The sequence below is a fragment of the Eupeodes corollae genome, chromosome 3 (genome assembly GCF_945859685.1).
Source record: "Eupeodes corollae chromosome 3, idEupCoro1.1, whole genome shotgun sequence".
NCBI classification, from domain to species: Eukaryota; Metazoa; Arthropoda; class Insecta; order Diptera; family Syrphidae; genus Eupeodes; species Eupeodes corollae.
This window is the reverse complement of record NC_079149.1, coordinates 43,286,989-43,308,555: the sequence shown is the minus strand read 5'-3', so window position 1 is coordinate 43,308,555 and position 21,567 is coordinate 43,286,989. Positions and strand designations below refer to the sequence as shown.

At 33.2% G+C, this 21,567-nt stretch overlaps 2 protein-coding genes across 3 annotated transcripts in view; one reads left to right on the top strand and one right to left on the bottom strand.

Annotated features, from left to right (window-relative positions):
• LOC129950155 (F-actin-uncapping protein LRRC16A) overlaps nt 1-21,567 on the bottom strand; it is a 171,972-nt gene that overhangs the window by 113,524 nt on the left and 36,881 nt on the right. The window lies entirely within an intron of this gene.
• Nucleotides 1,439-19,622, top strand: LOC129950159 (uncharacterized). 2 transcript variants are annotated; one of them, XR_008782086.1, is made up of 6 exons: nt 1,439-1,616; nt 12,057-12,168; nt 12,249-12,511; nt 18,522-18,671; nt 18,744-18,914; nt 19,322-19,622. XR_008782086.1 is itself a non-coding variant. In XM_056062000.1 (4 exons), exons 1-4 carry the CDS (start codon nt 18,390-18,392, stop codon nt 19,496-19,498), a joined length of 567 nt encoding a protein of 188 aa, XP_055917975.1. In that variant the 5' UTR covers nt 17,257-18,389; the 3' UTR covers nt 19,499-19,622. The 2 variants fall into 2 exon arrangements, 1 of the variants encoding a protein (XP_055917975.1); XM_056062000.1 differs by lacking the exons at nt 1,439-1,616; nt 12,057-12,168; nt 12,249-12,511 and adding an exon at nt 17,257-18,458.

Here is a 21,567-nt window from a genome sequence, read left to right as displayed (position 1 = left end):
TATAAGAAAAAAAGGCAAAAACTGTTTTTTTGGCTGAATATAGTAATAGAACAATAGTGATATTAACTTCAGGCAATTTTATTTTATAAGCAATTGAGCCCATTTGAGCCTTTTTTTATATTTTATTTCATTTAATCGTTTTCCTTTTTATTTAATTTTATGTAATTCTGTTTTTTTTTTTTTCTATTTTACGTATTTTCAAATTTATTTTGTTGGTATTATTTCTTTGTGTTTTAATTTAAGTAGTGTTTATTTTATTATTTTAGTTTTTATTTTTTTGTTTTATCGTAATATTTGCTTTTCTTTTTAAAAGTTTTAAAGTTTCTACCATATTCTAGACCAAAGCGATCCACTGTGTTAGAGTTGGTATTTGGTTTCGACGAAGAATTGAGCTTTTTTTTATTTTAATTTATCTTTGAAAGTTGATGATAAGATAATAATAATAAAATATAAAAGACCGTTTTGTTTGATTTGAATATCCCGAAGCCGCATATCAAATCGACAAATGTAGGGTATTTTTATTTCTATCGGAAAAGAATGTTTTTGTTATGACTATTAATATTATAAACATTGATATACAAAAATGGGTCTAACCTGAAGATAACAGCCACAAATTTAATCTTAAATTATTGAAACTTAATACCCTCTATTTTTGTATAAAGGAAATGTGGATTTCACTTAAAATCGAAAACCTTTACAATAAAGAGGTTTTGGGGATAAAAAGGGCTTACAAAAAGACTTGAAAAATAAGAAACTTCGAATGAAAAATATTGTTTAAGAAAACAAAATGCATTGTTTAACAGTTTGTGGGTTTCTAAATGTCAGCCTTCCTGGAAGAAAATAATGGGACCTAAATTAGACCTTGCATTTGTCACATCATTTCCTATGTGTTAACAATTACGCAGTAAGCTACTGCATTTGATTTAATAAACATAAAGCACAACAATACTGCAGACAATAATAATTTGTATTGTCCGATAAAAGCTATAAAAATCATGCCGGTAAAATTTAAAACTTAATCAATAAATTAAGATAAGGGAAATAACAATTGCGATGCACTCAACTAAACAAAATCAACTTAATATCACTAACTGCAGGTATTTATCATTTCAAATCTTAGTTTGTTTATTGGATGGACTTTTTATATGAAGTCGATATTCGCAATCAAAAAGGAAAATGCCAAACTGCAAATTATTTTACTAAACTGATAATACAACATTTTCTTTGAAATAATTCCCTATCAAAATATCGATAAGAAAATCAACAAACAAAAATATAAAAGTAAAGGTACGTAGAATATAAATTCATTAATAACGCTTTTTATTTTTTATCAGGCATTGATAGTAAAAAAGCTTAATAGAAGAAAACTACTCTCGAAAAGGAAGTGTTATGCGTTCAGTGACTGCAGTTACCTCTCGGCGGAAAGAGTGTTATTACGTTTGTATTTTAAAAGTCTGAAATGCTTGTAAGGAAAAAACCATTTTTTATAAGTACGAGGAAAATATTGGGATGTGAGGAAAACTAAAACAACAGGTGATAGTTTATAGCAGGTAACTAAGGACTAAGCGCAGTTGAAAACTATAGAAAGTTCCAAATCATCAGACTCAATTCGAACTGTAAGTACCTACACAGAAAAGTTTGTTGTTGTAAATAAAAGAAAATTCCTGCACACCACATTGCGGAAAGAGAGAGAAATACTGCTTCACATTCGTGTAGTGCGGTAAGGAAAATATTATCCGACTATACAACATGTTCAGCACTTTATTGGCTTTTCAAAGTGATTGATTCAACAAATCGATAGAATAAGTTGGGATGTGGTATATAATTAAGGCTTGTCATTTCACTTCTAATTTTGAAAATTGCCGATATGAGCTCCTGTTTATTTTCATTTCGAAAGTAGTTACATTCGCATAAATTTTGATTTACATAGATGGTTGTCCGTAGATCTATGCACCAAGGATGTAGCTTCATTAATAGCGTCGGCTCTCAGTTTTTCATATAAATTTGCAATAAGATTCCGGAGGTCGTCATGGCAGTAGTTACCATTTTCATCAACTATTCGAAAGTCTGTTCTACAATAGGCAGCATGGTCTTCTAGCTTCTTATACCACAGATTTTTCTTCTCAATTGTTTTCAATGACAGAATTTTGGGAGTCTTTCATCTGGCATGACATTTAATAGTTTTGATGAAGAGCGGTGGAAATCCTGTCTCAATTGAGATCATATAATTTGGAGTGTTTTTTTCGGTAAAAGAAAGCATCTTTTAATGAAGAACCTCTGAAGTTTTTAGACCGTTTCAAACGTCTCCCATACCTGTGCTGCATACATCATAATAGGTTCCGCCACTGCAATAAAGACCTTATATTTAACACTATGTGATATTGACTGGTTTGAGAAGCATTTCCATGTTGCAGATATTGCATTTTTAGATTGAATCAGGTTTTCTGTAAGATGTTTTTCCATATTAAGATTTCTGGCTATTTTAAATCCTAGATATTTGTAGGCTTTAACAATCTCGATTGGTTCTCTGTCATAGTGCCATTTCTTATTCCTAGCTGTTCTTCCAGAACCATTCTGGAATATCATCACCTTGGATTTGCTCAAATTAACTTTCAGATTCCATAACCCGCAATACACATTTAGTCGGTTAATCATCAACTGTAGGGTTTCGGGCGAGTAAGCGAACAATATGACGTCATCTGCAAAAAGCAAAGCTTTGATGAGTGAAGAAAATCAATCAGGTCCTCTATGAAAAAAACAACAAATTTGGACTTAAATTGCATCCTTGCTTGACTCCCATCTTCAATTCGAAACACTCCGAAACACTTCAATTCGAAACACTCGTCACAGATGCTTTCTAGTACATGCCCAAATTTGCCTGACATCCCATAATTGTAAAACTTGAAGAATAGAGATCGGCGTTCAACGGTATCAAAAGCTGCTTTGAAATCAGCAAAAAAATACGTAGAGCTTCTTTTTTTGTTCAATAGAGGTTGCCGCTATGCTTTGCAGTGCAAAAGTATTGTCCATATCCGAGTAGCCACTTCTAAAACCTGCCTGAAATTTCCCAAGCAACTCATTATCATGAATCCAACGGGTCAATCGGTTATTTAATAATGTTGCGAATATCTTGTAGGTGGCGTTGAGAAAGGATTTCCCACGGTATTTGGATGGATCATCAATGTTGCCTTTCTTGTGTATGGGACAAATTAAAGAATTTTGCAATTGTTCTGCAATACTTCCAGTATCCAAAATTGTATTAAAGCCTATGTTAAATTTAAAGTTAGCCTTTCTGTTCCATATTTAAAGAATTCCAGTGGTATACCATCAGGTCATCCAGCTTTTCCGTCCTTCAATTTCACTTATACGGTTTTAACTTCATCAAGAGTTATGACACTATCCAAAATATCATTCGATTTCGAAGGGTTAGCGTATTGGATATGAAGAGGAAGACGTCCTAGGTTCAAAAGTAACATGAAGTGATTATACAATACATCGATATTCAGTTTGAAACTGATTTTTGGTTTCGCTCCATTTAATTCCTCTAGAACTCCTTGGAATCTTTGCAGTTCGTAAGTTTAAGAGCCTCGATTTCATAAAACTCTGTTTTTTTTCCTCGCATATTTCTTTGAATTCTGCATTTCCTACAAAATACATTTTTTTTAAGGAATGGCAGCTGAATATTCTGAAAGATACTACGAACGTGAAACATGGATTATTGAATGCAGTCGAACATTGAAGAAGTTTAAGGCATCAACATTGATGAAACAAGTTTGACGCAAGAAAATGCGTTTGATGCAACATGTTTCTTGAAACATGTTTGATGCAACATGAAACTTTGATTTAAACATAGATTTAAATATTGAAGAGAAGGATACTTGTTTTATTATTAAAATAAACTGCTTCATCAATTAACATAGCCTCAAAAAGTTTTAAATAAATGGTTATTTTAGTGATAGCCATTAAAACCTATAAGAAAAGCCTAATTTGATTGGTTTAATTGAAGCCCATTATTTTTTGTGCGAAGTATTCGAAACGTTTTAATAATTTATTAGTATTTTTTGTTACTTACGTTTTTGTAAAAAAAAAACTCAATTAGATTATTTTAATTATACCATATTTCAAAAACTTTACTGTATTCGTATGACAAAAAGACTCCAAATAGTTATTTCTTTTTATTTATAATAAAAAACTAGATTTTTTTTAAACCCCTTTTCTGAAATTGTTCTACCAAAGTCTAGTTTTATAAATTTCAACAATGACAATAACTTGCAATGGAAAATACAAAATAAGTGTTTATATTTTAACAATAAAATAATTGTTTTATTTTATTTCCATTGTTAAACTTTTTTCATTACCTACTTTAAATTTAACACAAAGAAGAACTTGTTCCATAAAATGTTAATTCCCTACTTGTAATTGAGCATCAGCAGAATTCTGGAATGTCACTCAAATTTCCTCACTTATCCCGGTTTGACTGTTAATTAGAAACCATTAACTAGCCATTAAAATCCAATAAAAAAACAACTGTGAAGGGAACAACAATCCCAAATCATGTTTAGGTATCTCCCCCAAGCAACACAATAAAAGAACCACACTTCAAACCTTATCTGTCCTAAATTTTATGATCCCATTAAAAAATTAAATAAAAAATAATCTTTCCCCAGCACCTAAAATCCCAAACAACAACACCAACAAGATAGAATAAAAAACTGTCAACTTCTTAAGCTACTTTTTCAAGATAAATTCCACACTATTCGATTAAATATAGAACCAAAAGAAAACATTGAAAATTAAAAATAAATAAAATTCCTATAAACTAGGTTATCCCTCCTCCCAAAAATACAAAAAAAAAAAAAATAAACCAAACACCAGAACCACTTGTAGAATTCTGGAATTTTAATGCACTTCAAAAAATAACCTAAGTGGATTATTTGTGTATGACTGCATGATGTCTTTATGCCAAAAATAAAAATAAATTCTAACCATAAATTTATTAGTTTTGTGCATATAGAGGAAAAAAATAAGTAAATAAAATAAAATATTAGTAAATATAGGTCAACCACAAAAAGTTTCACTTTGAATCATCATCATATAATCATAATCATCATCTGTGTTTGCCAATTATTTTTCCACAACACAGATCTCAAGCTTCAGTGAAATGGGGGGGAGGTGAAGGTGAAGGTGGATGTGGAATCGGAGTTTGAGTCAGTTGACTATGCAACAAAGTGGAAGTTGAAGCACCTACAACAAACCCACAGAAAAGTGCTATATCATATAAACATAAGTGTAGTTAGATACGATTTTGGAAAATTTTGTACCTCTCCTCTTAAAGTTGATGTTTACCTACATCGCAATCGCATGGCTTCAAACGAATCCGATGTACCTACAATGTACACATAAGCGTCAGTACACTACACATCTCACAGATGGAACATCTTGACTCTGCTATTCAGATCTATGTTTGTATCTTTTGAAGATTTCGTTTGCGATTAATAGTGCACCCATAGCTGCACATGCAACAGCACACGATTCTGTGTCAATTTGAAAAATAAAAGTTTCTTTTTTAAGTGGCAGGTCACGAATGTTTGCTGGAGGAACACGAGCCTTGCATCAAACACGTGTCATATGCTCAAATATAGTCATACATTAAAGGAGATGAACGATTTAAGAGAGTTGATGAATTAATGGAAGCAAATTACCACCAACTACGAAGACCGCGACCGCAAAAGAAACAAGGTGTCAGTGACAAGAATTGCATCGAGATGGTGTTTTTGAATTTGATATGGATTTGATACCGCACAAAGCGATTTAATTGAATTTCTCTAGCACACAACTTGAAAATTTGATATTGACACTTGGTTGTGGTTTAAATCTAGGGAAATTGTACAATAGTCTTGTGCGGGCAGGGGTTCCTCGATTAGGGAATTAGACAAATTACAATAAGTAGGGTTTTCCAATAATGGGTTTCACTTTTATATATACTTATTTTTCAAAGTAGTATTTTTAAGAAAAATCAAGGGATGTTTATTTCATTATAAAGTAGAATCGGTAAGCTTATAACGATAATGATAATTCCATCTTTAAGGTCTTGAATAAATTAAGGAGTAATGGAATAGACCATATATTTTACGTGGCCTTCATTAAAAAGTTTAAAGTTGTTTAATCACAAGATCTCGGTGATCAGTTATGTTAGATATTCGAGAAAAAAACACGTTGAGGTAACTTTTCTTGGAAAGTTTTTGTTTCGATACTTCTATGGGACGTATCTCCGCATCCAGACCAAGGTTGTGTTAGGTTAAAGTGGCTGTCCAAGATGGAAACGGACACACTTAGGCCAGTTTAATGGCCCATTTTGATACCACATCAATCTTGAGGCTTCCTCCTAAGCTCAATGGAACCAGTTTGAGTCCCTTACGAAACGTGAGACTGATTATGCTAATATTTATATCATTTAGATCGTCAAAGAAGAACTGTTTCCTTCTCTTCTTCATCCATACAAAAGCTATTTGAGAATACGCCTAGTCGCGTGGCGTGCTTTACTATTAGACAGTGTCCGGTTATGACAAGCACCTTGAACGTTTTAATTCCAGTGTTGGCCAGATGCTTTTTGTCCTGACACTTGGTGATGTTGTTTCATCTGGTGCCTGCCCTCATCACAGCGTCTTGCATTAGAAACAGTTTAAGTATCGATTGTTATGCCAGTATGTGCCAAACGTGGTAGGATGGGCTGCACTGTACCGTTCCTGGTGATTTTATCTGCCTTACAGTTACCTGGAATGTCTCTTTGGCCCGGCACCCAGCACAGGTGAGTATTAAACTGTTGTGCCATCTCCATTAAAGACGATCGACAATTATGGATTGTCATAGAGTTTGTACGAGGTGTGGCAATTAAATTCCGGGAATTTGTCAATAAAAAACAAGAAAATGAAGTTTTAGGAACATTTTAACTATCGACCTTCACAATCTCCCTTTAACTCTACACAACGATTCCAATGTATCTCCCATGATTGGAAGCACCTTTGGTAGTCCTCCGAAGTTATCCCGTTTAACACCACGGTTAGAGCTTCTTGGACCTTCTGTACGCGCCGCCGTGATGAGTTCCCTTGAGGTGCGACTTCATTTTGGGGAATAGAAAAAAGTCACAGGGAGCAATATCGGGGCTATAGGGTGGATGAGGTAACGTTGGGAAGCGAGATAACAGATCCTCGCAAATCGATTTTCGCATTTGTTTTTGTTCATGGGTGAGAACTTAAGGCATCATCTTTGCGCACATCTTTCGCATGTTCAAATTCTCGTATAACATCTTGCGAACCGTTTTTTTTTTGGTTGATGTTTAACTCGTAAGACAATGCACGAATGCTTAGGCGACGGTCAGACGTGATCAACATGCGCAAACGATCAACATTCGCGACGGTACGAGAGGTGACGGGAGCTCCTTCACATGGATCTTCTTCCACCGATTCACGCCCTTATTTGAACCGCTTCGTCCATTCAAACACACGCGTTTTTGAAATGCTATCGTCTCCATAGACAACCTGCAATTTTCGGAGGATTTCCGAGGGTTTTTCGCCAGATTTCACTTAATTGATTGTAATTTAAGTCACACATTTTTACTACGCCACTAAAAAAGTTACTTTTAAAAAACACGCATAAAACGCAAACCAAACGTGCTTTAAACTTTAACTTAGAACTCTAACTAAAAGGAAGATCCCCCTTCTTAGGCAGATGATAACAAATGAAAAAGTGTTGCCACTTTTTAAATTAGAACTAAATTCCCGGATCTTAATTGCCACACCTCGTAGAGACAGAGTCCAGGGATTTGATAGCAGCCTGACTATCTAAGAAAATACGGAAATCAGATGTTGTTATCACGTTTTCTATAAGCCAGGACAAGACTTTTTTTATTGCCAAAAGTTGCGCCTAAAACACGCTACAATGATGGGAAGACGGAATGAGATACTTAATTTCAGTCGTTCAGAGTACACACCTTCACTAACTCCTTCTTTTGATTTTGAACCATCTGTATAAAAATGGGTTGACCCATCTTCCAGGAATGTCCTATCTTCCCAAAAAGATCTGTGAGGTAAAGAAATCTGGAAATTGCTATGAATTTCGGAGTGGCCAATGTTGTTGTTAGTCCACTGCGACGAAGCTTTGTGGCGAATAGCAGAGATTGCAGCTATTTGTTTGCTAAATATGTCAAGAGGTGTGAGGTAGAGTAAGGTGTCGAGTGCCGCAGATGGGGTCTTGCGCAGCGATTCGCTTATACATTGGCAAGTTCAATGTTGGACGTTATTTAATTTATCTCGGTTTATAGCCATACTGCCATACCTTGAAAACAGAAAGGCTTGTCAACAATCAAGCATGTGGTTTCCAAGTTCCAAATTCGACACTATTGTTTATTATATTAGCGAAGTCTTGGAGGTGAAAAAGGACCTCTTTACTGAAGATAATTTTTCGATGAAAATTCGGATAGTTTGATGACTTTCAACGACTGAATCAGTCAAAAAAGTAGTAGACTTTAAGTCAATAGTCTTAATAATCCGACTCAAGTCAAAACTTCTTCAATTGACTAAAGTCACGATTTTAAAAATTCCTTCTATTCTTAAAAAATTAAAGTTATTTTTCTAAACATTTTAAAACAACTCTTTGTCATGACTTTAATTGCAATTGCTAAACAACTTTATTGGTAACTGATTTCGTTCATTGAATTACCTACAGTAAAAAACTGACGTTTCAAAAGCATTTTCTTATTATAAATGTCAACAATGTTTTTATTCGACATTTAAAAAAAAGCGCATGCGTTATTTTGACTAATGGGATTTTATATTAGTAAATTAATTAATTTCATTCCTGATTTAAATCTGTCAAAACATTGATTTTTTCTGTGTTCGATTGAGCACAATAAATTTATTTATTTTTTGATCTTAAATTATGGTAATTTGATTATGAAAATTGTGTTGAAAATATTTAAGAAATTATTTAAACTGAACAAACTTTACAATTTAGATTTGAATTCATAGATAAAGCTTATTTTTGAATAATTTTTATTAAGTTATAACCAATCTAAACGAAAATTTGACAACAACAAATTAAAACTATTTTTACCGACAAGTTAAGGTTTTCCACAAATATCAATCCTTAATAGTTGTGCAAATGGTGCTTTTTTAGATATGTGGTTTTCAAGAAGAAATAAAAATAAAAAGGTTTGTATGGGAGAGCGGAAAAAAGTCTGTTTAATATGAACGGTTCAACGGATTTAAATGAAATTTGGCAAACATGTTCTTTTTTTTATATTATACGAGCACTCAAGGGGATATGAATACCATTATAATGATTATACACAGTGCGATTAATTAGGAAGGGAGGATAGGATTTGAAAGGAGATACCGATGCACATTGGTTTTGAATGCCTGCCTGAGTGGAAAATATTGAGTCTGGTGAAGCATTCCACATTCGTGTAGTGTGACTAAAAAAAGAATGTCTCTACTTTACAGTATGACCGAAATTGGTCTCAAGGGTAAACTGCAACTGGTTATTTCATTAGAGCATTGCTTATGGAATCAGCGATCAAATAATAAGAGACATGAAACCTTACGACGGTGCTCGAGAGATGCAAAAGTATCAGTTAGACAACGGTCACCTATTATTTTTAGAGCTCTCTTTTGAATTCTATCCAACAGACTCAAGCGGGTTATAGGAGCACCTGCCCAAATATGGGAATTGCACTCAAGTTTTGGACGAATATAGGCTTTATAAATTATAGCCAGATCAGAAGGGGTACAAAATTCTTGCATCGTCCAAGAAAACCTAAACACTTAGCAGCATCTTTGGCGATGTCAAATATGTGATAACTCCACAACAAGTGGTTTGTAATGCACATACCTAGGACTGATAGCTGTTCAGTCTCCTCGATGCCAGTACCTCTCATGAATAGTGGCTTTAGGGGAGGGTTACGCTTTTGCGACAGTAGACAGCATTGAGTTTTCGAAGCATTAAATTCTACACGGTTTTTGATTCCCCATTGAACAATGCTGTCAAGATCAGAATTGATTGAGTTTATCATACGCTGCCGTTGGTAGTCCACATCCGAAGAACAAGGATGAGAATTTAAAAACGAGTATCAAGAGCTGAGGGTACTGTCATCTGCGAAACAATTTAGTGAGTTAGAAGTTTCAGACAAAAGATCATTTATAAAAATGAGGAAGAGCGTCGGAGACAAAACGGAGCCTTGGGGCACACCAGAGTTTATTTTGTGAATATCAGATCTGAACCCGTCCAATACTACTTGAATTGAACGGTCCGAAAGGTAGTTTCTAACCCAACGAAGAAGGGATTCATCAATACCAAATTAAAGCATTAAGATTAGTCTTATACATATTTGGTCAAAATTTGGTTGATAATTAGAAACAAAGTTATTGACATTTTTCTAAAATTTGACGGTTTTGATGTCTTATCCGGAAAAGCTCTCTGGTGTTGATGCATAGTTTATCTCTTCTTGGGAAAATATATTTCTAATTTCATTCCTCTTATACCTTTTAGCTCGATCACAGCATTCGTCAAAAATCTTTCATGGCCTTCCCATATTAGTTGACGTTTTGGGCAATACACTTTCTGCTTCGAAAACTTCTTCGAGCCAATGAGTGAACTTTTTTTTCTATGAACTGCGTTCTATTGGCTTAAAAAATGAGACATAAAACGTTTCTTTAATTCTTACAGCACATTTTCTATTTGCTCAGAAATTAAGTTGGGGTATTCCCTTAGAAACAAAATATGGTCGAAGATTTTGAACATCATGACCATTAGTAATAAGTCAACTACAAAACACTGAATAAGGAATTTCGATTGAATCTATTTTAATGTATTGAATTCACAACATACGGTTGTTATTATATTTGACTTCACTTTAAAAAATACTTTCAAATCATACGCTAGGGTTATCTAAGAGTACTTAAACATAAAGCTCAATAGGATAGATATGACTTTTTTAAAAGACTTTTTTCCGCTCTCGCACCACTGTGCGACCCAGGCCCATAACGCAAGATAAAGTTTCAGTAAATTAATTGATACGTCACGCGAACACATAAGTTATTTGTGCTTAAAGCAAACTGAGCATAAATCAAGTGACAGCTGTCAAAAAGAAGAACTCTGAGAAAAGTTTTTTTAGATTGAAAACCACACGTCTTATAAAACACCCCTTAAATATAAAAAATCTAATCCTTCAAAATGATTAGAATTCCTCAAACTCTTCAAAGGATATCATCATTTACCACCCGCCCATCATCTTTTGCGGAATATTTTAGCATTAAAATATTTTTCTTTTTAATCTCCGGTTAGAGCTTTCGCTTAAGTCTCATAAAACACCTCATCTAAATATATAAATGTACTGTAGTACAGCGTTCATATCTGGTTGATACTCAGAATTAATTTGTCACCTGCTCCATTATCCTGAAACATCATTTCGCCTAAAAGGAATTCTTGTCGTTTCAACTTCCGTTAAGTATAAAAGTGTATACCTGAGTATATATGAAAGGGTAAACACAACTTTTCACTTCATTTATGGCCATTAGTGTCAGAACTCATTCCAAAAACAGAAAAAAAAGCCATCTTCCACGACTCACAGATCGATATCACTTCCAATTTGATTCATCTGTCAGATTGATTTTCCTCCACCTTCCTTCGGTCTCTCGTCGGTAGAGTGGATACATAGTTAAGGTGCTTGATGATGAAGTTGGGAATAATTATATCTAATGCACCTGATGGCCGGTTGTCGGTCAATGATTGACCAACCGAACCTCGCCTCCACCGTACGTTGGGTGCTGTGCAAATCTTTACCTGGAGCTGAGGTGTAACCATCACGTGATGGATACTTCATTAATGAGCTCTCCTCTACTTCTGCTTCTGCTTCTGCTTCTTTTTTGGTTTCTGCTAAACTACTACGTGATTACATTTTTAATAGTCCAGAGCCAGACAACTCCTTCACCAGAATCAAATTACCACAAAAGTCCATATATAAAACAACTACTTTATGAAGATTATTACTTTATTTCCAGCACCCATCATCGCCCCTCGAAACAGTATCAGAATTCTATGTACAATCCTCAACAATGAGAATGGGACAGACACTTCGGCTCCAGGTGTAACATTGTACACTATTTTTCAGTGGTTTGTTGTTGTGGTTTTTAATAATTTATTCTTAAACATTTATTTTTTCTTTTTTTTTAAATAATTTTGTTGAATTGTAGAAGAAGACGTAGTTCGAGTAGAAGAAGAAAGAAATGAGAAAAAATATAAACCCCTTTGGCTCCATAGCAATGTGGCAATAACCGCTCTGAGCTTTAAGAATGAAAAATTCTCATGTTCTGACCTAGATTTGCTTTTTTATACTTTTTTTTTTAAATATTTTTTGATATTTTTCAGTGATGTCGTTGTTGGTTGGTTTTTAAGTTTGGTTGGTGGAACATGGAACTCTGCTAATATTATTGCAAGTGGATTGGACGGTAGGACGGTAGGTTGTTGAGTGGAAAAATAAAAGAAGCAAATCTAAATAATTTTACATTATAAATGTATGTATATGAAAAGCGTGTCCTTTGTGTGGAAAAAACGGGCCATCATGAAAATTATGTATATTATTTTTTCTATACCTACATTTACATACAAATTTTCTGGTATTATATTTAAAAACGTTGTATTTTTCTTTTTCTGAAATATTAAACGAGATGAAAAGTTCTCGTTTTTGTAGAGTATATGCCTCAAGGTTTACAAAGTTGTTTTTTTGTTCCTTTGGGAGAAAACAACACACATTTTTAAATTCAGTATATAACATAATGTGTCACTTTTTCCTGTAAATATATTAGAAACCTCATGCTTTAAATATGGGGTGGGTTTTTTTAGCACCCGTTTTTCAGTGGTAAGTTAAAACATCAGAGCTGCTAACTCAAACACAAGACAATGTTTTAATCAAATCAAGATAACGTCTAACTGGAGGGTACAGATAAGATATAAAAAACGTGCGTTCAGTTCAGTTAAAAGTTAATCCCAAGTAAACGAATCACATACTTAAGGATTTAACCCGGGTTGAAATTAACTTTTCTTTTTGGTTTGTGAAAATAGATTTGTATACATTTTAAAACGTTTAAGGTCCAGTTGGGCAGTACTAGTAATTTAATATTTTGTTCGCATTTTATCGATCTAAGATGGTTCAAGCAATTTATTTGCTAAAGGTCATGTTAATCCATCAGCAGGGTGAAACACAAGGTCAAACTTTAAACCAAGTAAAGACAAAATATAAATTGACAGGGTGGAATATTGAAATATTGAAAAAGATTTCGGATTCTTAACTGAGCACACGTGTTATTTTAGAAACAATTTCGGTACATTTGAGCATGTTTACATAATTTGTACAATTTATACCAAACCCGAGCACCGTTTAATATTTCGAGAAGACTTTTGATAGACAAAAAACTTTCTTGGAAATACAATCGCCGAATTTCTTGCAAAATCGAGCACACAGCTATAAAATGGTAAACATCTTCTAGTTCTCTTCTGTTACACTGGTTACAAATTTGCAGCAAATCAACTCTATGGGGGATGAAATTAAGGTTGAGAATTTGCACCCCTGCTTTAAAAACTGTATTTATTAAATCGGCTGAGTTTTTAACATTCAAATAGCTTTCCTCCGTAGGTATTTGGTGATTGAGTTTGCTATAAATATTTCTAGAAGTAGAAGATGATGCTCTGGTCAAGTGTTGATCAAATATTGCGCCATCTATTCTTGAGATGATAGTCGCAGAAAAATCATGCCACTCATGCAGATTTCGTTCAGTTATTAAAAACGCGATGTCATGAGGGCCAGCCGGTTCCATTCCCTGAAAGGTGATGCATATCAATTTATGAAGACTGGTATCACTTCTTCTCACTCGTATAATAGTCTAAAGTAGCCTTAAGATTTCTTATATAGATTGGTGGTAATCCTGTTTTGACATGAATCGCGTAGGTCGGCGTGGAGTTCGGCAAACGAAAAATGCGTTTAAGAAAATGTCTTCGGACCAACTGAAATTCTTCGACCGGAGTAACCCCAAATGCTCGTATCCCATAGCACATACAGGTTTTGACTGTAGCATTAAAAACCTTGAATTTTGACGAATGGTCAATATCGGGATTTGCAAAAAAAGTCGGCCACATTGAATTCAGTGCTAACTAAGCTTCACTGCTTTTTTCCTTGTGAGGCTTGGAAACGTTTAAGTTATATGTAAACAGAACTCCTAGATACTTAAATTCACGTACACATTCAAAACGTTCGCTACCAAGTCTCCAGGCGCTTTCAGAAGCTCTTCTACATCGTCGGTTTTCAAATATCATTGTTTTTGTTTTTTGAACGTTAATTTTCAGATCCCATGTTTGACAATGCGACTGTAATTTATTAATTTGAAGTTGCAGTGAAAAAGGATTGTCAGCTAGTAATATCAAATCGTCAGCATAGAGCAAAACTTTGATAAGAGTTTCCGCAAAGATTACGCAACCCGGTAGAATATCAGGAATATCATCAATAAACAGAGCGAATATCAGAGGGTTCAAAATGCATCCTTGTGGAACACCTGCCGTTGTTTCGAACTACTCTGACTTTTTAGATCCATGCCATAAGCTGCGTTTGAAGATTTCAGAAATTGAAAATACAGCATACATTTTTTTTTTGATACTCCCATGTTTGAGAGCTTAAGAAGCAAATCCTGTCTGTTTACTGTGTCGAATGCAGCTTTGAAATCAACGAAACAGAAATTAAGTTTTTTGTTTTTTTTTTTTCAATCTAATTTCTAGCTAAGCTAGTCAAATATGTGATCCATAGTGGTGATCCCAGAACGGAAGCCAGCTTGAAATATGCTGAGAAGATTAGTTCTTTCAGTCCAGCTAGATAATCTTTCATAAAGAATTCTAGCAAATATCTTTCTAAGCGAGATGAGAATGGATATTCCCCTGTAGTTCTCAGGATGATTAAGATCTCCTTTCTAAACTATTGTGAAAATGAGGGCTTTTGTGAAATTTGAAGGAACACAAGCATTCTCATAGAGGCGGTTTAAGAAATCCAGAATGTAGGTCTTTAAGCTATTGTTCGCATTTTTGAAAAACTTTACTGGTATTCCATCGCTTCCAGGTGCTTTATTGTTGTTTATTTTCGTGAGTTATTTCCAATTCACTTAACGATATTGAGCAGTCCAGGTCGGAAACACACGTGTTCTGTAATGCAAAGGTGAAAGTATGAAGCAGCCGACAACAGAGTTTTAAAATGAGCTCTTAGAGTCTGAGCTTCGAGGGTAATATTCATACTTTACCGCCACTGATATGATAGCTGATATGCAAGGTTTTTGTTGTAGCTTATTTTTTTAGTAGCGCAAAGCTGTTTTAAATCTTTGTTGGCTCTTAGGCTCAAGACATTCATTATTTGCTAAATAAAACTTTCAGAAATCTAATTATTGTTTGAAAATTTTACCAAAAATCAAAAAACCAGCTGCCAACCTGGTGGAAAAGTCACTTGAAGGTTTGACACTTGGGGCTTGAGTGCAAAATGCATAGGAACTTCCACAAGCAGTACTACAAATTACTGAAATCTAATCGAACAGACTCTTAAAGAGTACAATACGACCAAAATTACTCGAAACTAAAGAAATAAAAGCTGGTCTACCGCAAGGATGTGTTGTTGGACCACACTTGTTTCTTTTATTTATAAAAATTATGCCAGTGGATACTAACCGTATCATGGGTACCTTTGCTGAGGATACTGCAATATTGGTACACAAAAAGTAGTTGATAAAGTAAGTGTTTGGACGTACAATTATTTACAGAATTGCCAAATACCTTGAAATGGATTTGAATGCAAAGCTTAAATGGAAAGAGCACATCAAAAAAAAAAAAGAGAAGCACTAAACTAGAAATGTAGCAAATACCTAAACACAGAGTATTTCGAGATACAACAGTTGCAATACAGTTTTACGGAGTGCAAGTATGAGGGTATCAATCGTTTAAAGCTGTGGAAAAGTTCCTCCGGTTTTTAATTAACAGTACTTTCAAGTTGCCAAGTACGACGCCCTTTTTAGACACACTTAAATTACATTTCAACTACTAGTCAAGAGTTTTGGCGATAGGTGAGGAAACAATTCCGCGAATAGTACTCGCTCAAGCTATTAATTCTGAAGTTAAGTGTGTTAAAGAGTAGACGAATCTGGCAATTGAATGCTCAACTACCTTTTCAATATCAGCAGACGAAATTATCGAGGTGCTTAAGTTGAATTTTGATGACCTGCTGAAAAAAGTCGGCAACATGATGTACGATAAGTTTATGAGTTAAACTGAAGCATCTATTTACAGATCTTACTACAGTAAAGTGCATTATTTCTTAAACCACAACACCTACTTCTTGGCCAAAAACAGTACACAACAAATCAAATTTCATTTCCTGCGAGTTTGTCCAATACTCAAGGAGTTCCGATTGCGCTATTTTTGGGATAGATGTACTCGGTTTAGAAGAACCGATCAACATCTTGAATGGAGAACTAGGTTGGGACCTTTTGTATGAATACTCATTGAACGCTCTTCGCTATAGAACCAGAATAGTTGAACACAATTTTTAAGGTTTTAAAGTTTGAAAATTATAAGGATTATTTAATTGAATTGTATCTAATCAGCTTTTTTTCGTATGTTTAAATTTAAAAAATAATGTCAGTTTGGTAGACGGCCTTCGGAAACGATTTAAAGACTTGTGTAATCTTACAATTAAGAATATAATGTTCTGTGTTTGTATCTTTTAAAGTCAATAAAAATTAACTAAAACTAAACTACAGAAGAATGTATTGGTCAATAGAAAAGAGCTGCCTAAACCTATCCAAAAAATTCAAAACAAAGTCTTTAGGATATGAGAAATAGCGATTTACACTGTGACTTAAACATTGAAATAGTTACAGAAGTGTTTGAAAATACACTGTATCAAACAATCAGCGACTGCAACTCATACCAACTCCGGAATGGGAGTTCTAAATGAAGGATACAATGTTGAGGGATTAATCAGAACCATGCCTCAAAAACTTTGTATTACAACTATAAACTTACCATAAATTAACTTAAAACTTAAAAAGAAAAATCAGTTGTCGATATTTCATAAAAAGGGATTGAACGAACCCAAGACCTCTGGCGTGATAGCAATACGCACTCACTAATCATGCACTCACGGATATCACTTTGAAGGTTTCTAGTGGATGACAAAAAAATCATTTTTAGTGGTGCAGAATTTTTAAATATGATTTTCCATTTTAATATTAAAAAATGTCTGCCACGGCTACGGTTACAGGGTGACCATCACCATTTCGAGCATTTGTGCATATTTCTCTTCGATAAGTTACCGAATTCCACTTGTAAGATCTTGATTCTAGAGCAGTGGTGGTTCTATAGAAAGAAGTCCAAAGGTAACACCTTCACATCACATAATCCCAATGACCAATTTTCAACTTCTTGCAAAACAACATTGTCAGCAAACTTTTCTTTCGAAACTGGGAACTGTTAATGAAAAGTGTTCACCACATTTGTAGTGAACTTAAACAATTACAATGCTTCGTTAAAGGGTACATAATTCAATTTTTGATAATGGCTTAGTTTTAACTTTTCGAATGTCAAAATATAACAGCTTTTATGGTAACAGCTGTCAAAATAGAGGGGCATTTAAAATTAAACCTATTATTGGAAAACTCTTTATAAAAAATGCCGTGGTTTGCGAATCTAACCCTTAAGGAAATTTCTTAGGTACTTATGCATCTTATTCTAGGAAAATTGATTCATAATTAATGCTGCTGAGCAGAATTAAGTGACCCAATAAAAAATGTCAATTAAAATGGTTGTTTGAATACAAAATTTGCCTTTACCTAAATATTTCAAAAACAAAAAATAGAATTTAGATTTAAAAAATTTGTTTTACTTATTGCAATTTTTTAACTTTATTAACATTTTTTGGACTTACTGAAGGTTTTCTTTCTGTTTAATTTACGGACAAACCGAATCACAATTTAACGGAAAATAAAATCGCTTGGCTTAAACATTTTGGCACAGATTTTATTTCTTGTTTTCATAAATCTGTTAAAAATTTAACTCAATTATTATTTAGTAATTTATTATTGATTAAGTTATTATCAACCATGCGTAAATATTCAGATTATTTTATTTATCAAAAATATTTTTTTATTTTCTAATCAAATTGAAGAATCTTTAAATAACAAAACTTTTAATTATTTTCAAATTAAAAAGCACTTTATGTAATACAAAACATTTAATTATAATATAATTATTGTTAAGTAAATCCTTTATAAACAAATGTATTTAAAATAAAATTTCCAATAGTAACAAAAATGAGACTAAATTGTTCACTCATCGCTGTGGGAATTTTAGTAACATTAACAATATTAGTGACTAGTGATGTGCGTAAAATAAAAAAAATACTTAAATATATTTAATTTGTTTGATTAATTTAAAAATTTTAGGACCAAAATGGAAATTTTAAAAAAGTTGTCTGCATCATACATGAAAAATCATTTTTTACAAATTATTCATGTTCATCGAAGCCAATAAATCGTTATAAGACCGTTGTGACCATGATTGGTCAGCTTTCAAAGCGATTGGATAATATGATGGTAGGGTTTATACTTTTTGTGTTTTTTTATTTCAAACATGATTTTTAAATATTTCTTTTTTTCTTTCTATAGCTACACCATCAAATGCATAAAAAGTTCAATGTTATCTATCGACCATTTTTGGTGAATGTTACAGAAGACTTCTGTCAAAAATTTGTAAACAAAGCTAAATCACCGTATTTAAATATTTTAATGAATATTGGACAAAAATATACAAATCTTAATCACACTTGTCCTTATGAGGTAATTTTTATACCGAAATATTTAGAACAACAACAACTAAGCCATTTACTAGTTATTTCAGTTTTTTTACATTTTAAGTTCACGAAACGTCACTGTTAAGACCTGTTCAGGTGCACCCTTTAAAATAAATTTGCTAAGGATTTAGAAAAAGATATATAGTTAATTGTTAAATATTAAGAAAAGCTATAAATAGTTAAATGCTAAACCCTTAACAATGGATTGTTTAAAATTTTGCGTTAATGATTTTTGATTGATTTGAACGCCGAAGAAATGAAACGGAATATTTTGTTGGTATCACTTTCCACAACGGAATTTTTCGTTCGGTTTAAACTGCATTCAAGGCTTTTGTTAGAAGACTAAAAGAAAAATCATATTAAAAAAAAAGTAACTCTTATTCTCTTATACAGGGTTGGCTAATAATCAAAAACATGGAATTGGATCTTAGCAGTCTAAGGCTTCTGCTACCAGAAGGAGAATATCGCTATGATCTTGAACCAATTGTTGATATCGATAACAAACCGACCATAGTTTTTAGCATTCAGGCTTTTTTCGAGATTGGAGGCTTATGGAGGAAAAAGAATTAACAACTACTGCAAAAGACCATCATATCTTTTATTGATAAAGTGAACTTTGTAAAATTGACATTTTTGTTTAAAAACTTAAGTTGACTTGAATTTTTACTAAATATATACAAATTCTGAAATAATAAGAAACAAGTGAAATTGAAATTTTGTTGTATGTTATTGTATAAATTTAAATTTTCGGAATGAAATTTTTTTGATACAAGTATTGTGGACTTAGTAGTACCCGTGGCGTGATGGTTAATGCGTTGGACTGTCATGCCAGAGGTCTTGGGTTCGATCCCTGCCTATGCCATCTAAAGTTTATCAACGGGTACTGCCTCTTGCGAGGAATTGACAAATTCTCCAAGAGTAACTCTTGTCATGAAAAAGTGCTTTCTAAAATAAGCCGTTCGGATTCGGCATTTAAACTGTAGGTCCCCTCCATTCCTGACAACATTACTCGCATACAGGAATGGTTGGGAGTTGTAGGTCACAAGGCCCTAGTTCACAAAGGACTGTTGCACCGCCCAATTTATTTTTTACTGTGGACTTATTGTGGACTACTAATTCCATATTTGCTAATTTAGTATAGTTAGCATTTAAAATTTAAGAAATGTAGCAGCTGAAGTGATTGTTTAAAAAAAAAAACTATTTCGGAAAAAACTTTCATGACTTCTTTTTAAATATATCACAATTTTATTCGGAAAGGCTTGAATCTCAAAAAAGTGTGGTTTACGACTATTAATTTGTTTTTCTAAGGCTATTGAAAAACGCCCCAAAACACCTTTGAAGTACGATTTTGTTGTGCAGATCGCAGAAATACTGTTTTAATAGCTCGCATATGCGGACACAAAATATCATGTGCTTGTTTATAAGTTTTTAAATATTTATTAATTCCATGCCAATTACATACACTTGTCTTAACTTCTGTTCTTATTTTCAAAACACGTTGCAAAGTCCTTTCCTGTTAAGATTTTAATCTTGTTTATGTTTCGGATTCTTTCCCTTCTATCGATTAGAAACTTTGTTCACAGAGCGGTCTCCTAAATTGAACGTAATGATTACACATCTATATGATTCGAAATTTTGAAGAAAAGATAACGAATTAAGACTAAACAAAATTAGCTTGTCTCACACCAATAGCGATTCAAATTTTCTAAGGCCTAAATAGTCACTCAAAACTGGTTTTCAATAATCCTTTTTAATACTCAAAAAAAATCAGTAAGGCCTCGTCACTAATCGAAGATTTTGGAGTACTAATTTTAAGTGTTTGTTTTTTCGACATGACCATGCATTGTTCGAAGCGCGTTTTCAACCATCTTAGAATAATTCTATTAGCCCTCATAAAGTCTTGTGTTCGGTAAAGCTTGCGGACAGAAGGAATTCTGCAACATTTTCAATGTTCAGGCAGCTAATCTCCATTCGAAAAATCAGTTGAAGGTCAAACACTAATTAACTTCAAAAAACTAATCGTACTTATTGCATACAGTTGTATGTAGACAAATTTGATAATCTTGTGTTGATATTCATGTGCTGTAAAGTGGAAACGGCTTGGGATTCATATATTAAGTAACTTCACATAAAAAAAAGTTGTCATATTAACAACCGTCAATGGTCAACTTGAAATTTGGCCAAATTGTAGCATTGACTATTAAAATAATCAATATGACAACCATATTTAAAAAAATAGTCAATAGTGCAATTTTTATTTATTTATAATTCGTTAAATACTAACGTTACCAATTCTTAATGTATACTGAAAATCTAAAAAACTTAAACCAGACTGTTTAAACATATTTATTTGCAATTAATACTTTTAATATTATCATTTGGTGAATTAATACAAGTACAAACCATAGTTTGTTCTGCTTAAATCAATATTCAATGGTTTCTGGAGTCTTATACTTGAACGACTTAAACTAAAGTTTAAACTACCAAGTGGTGATGAAATTTGTCCGTTTATTATTCCAAAACTAAAGCAAAACTACAAGTACATTCTATGATTTGTCAGAGAAGGGAAATTTATGAGAGAAAGTCTTTGTGAATAAGGCGGTAATGTTTTTTTGAATATTATGAAACCACGGAAGGGA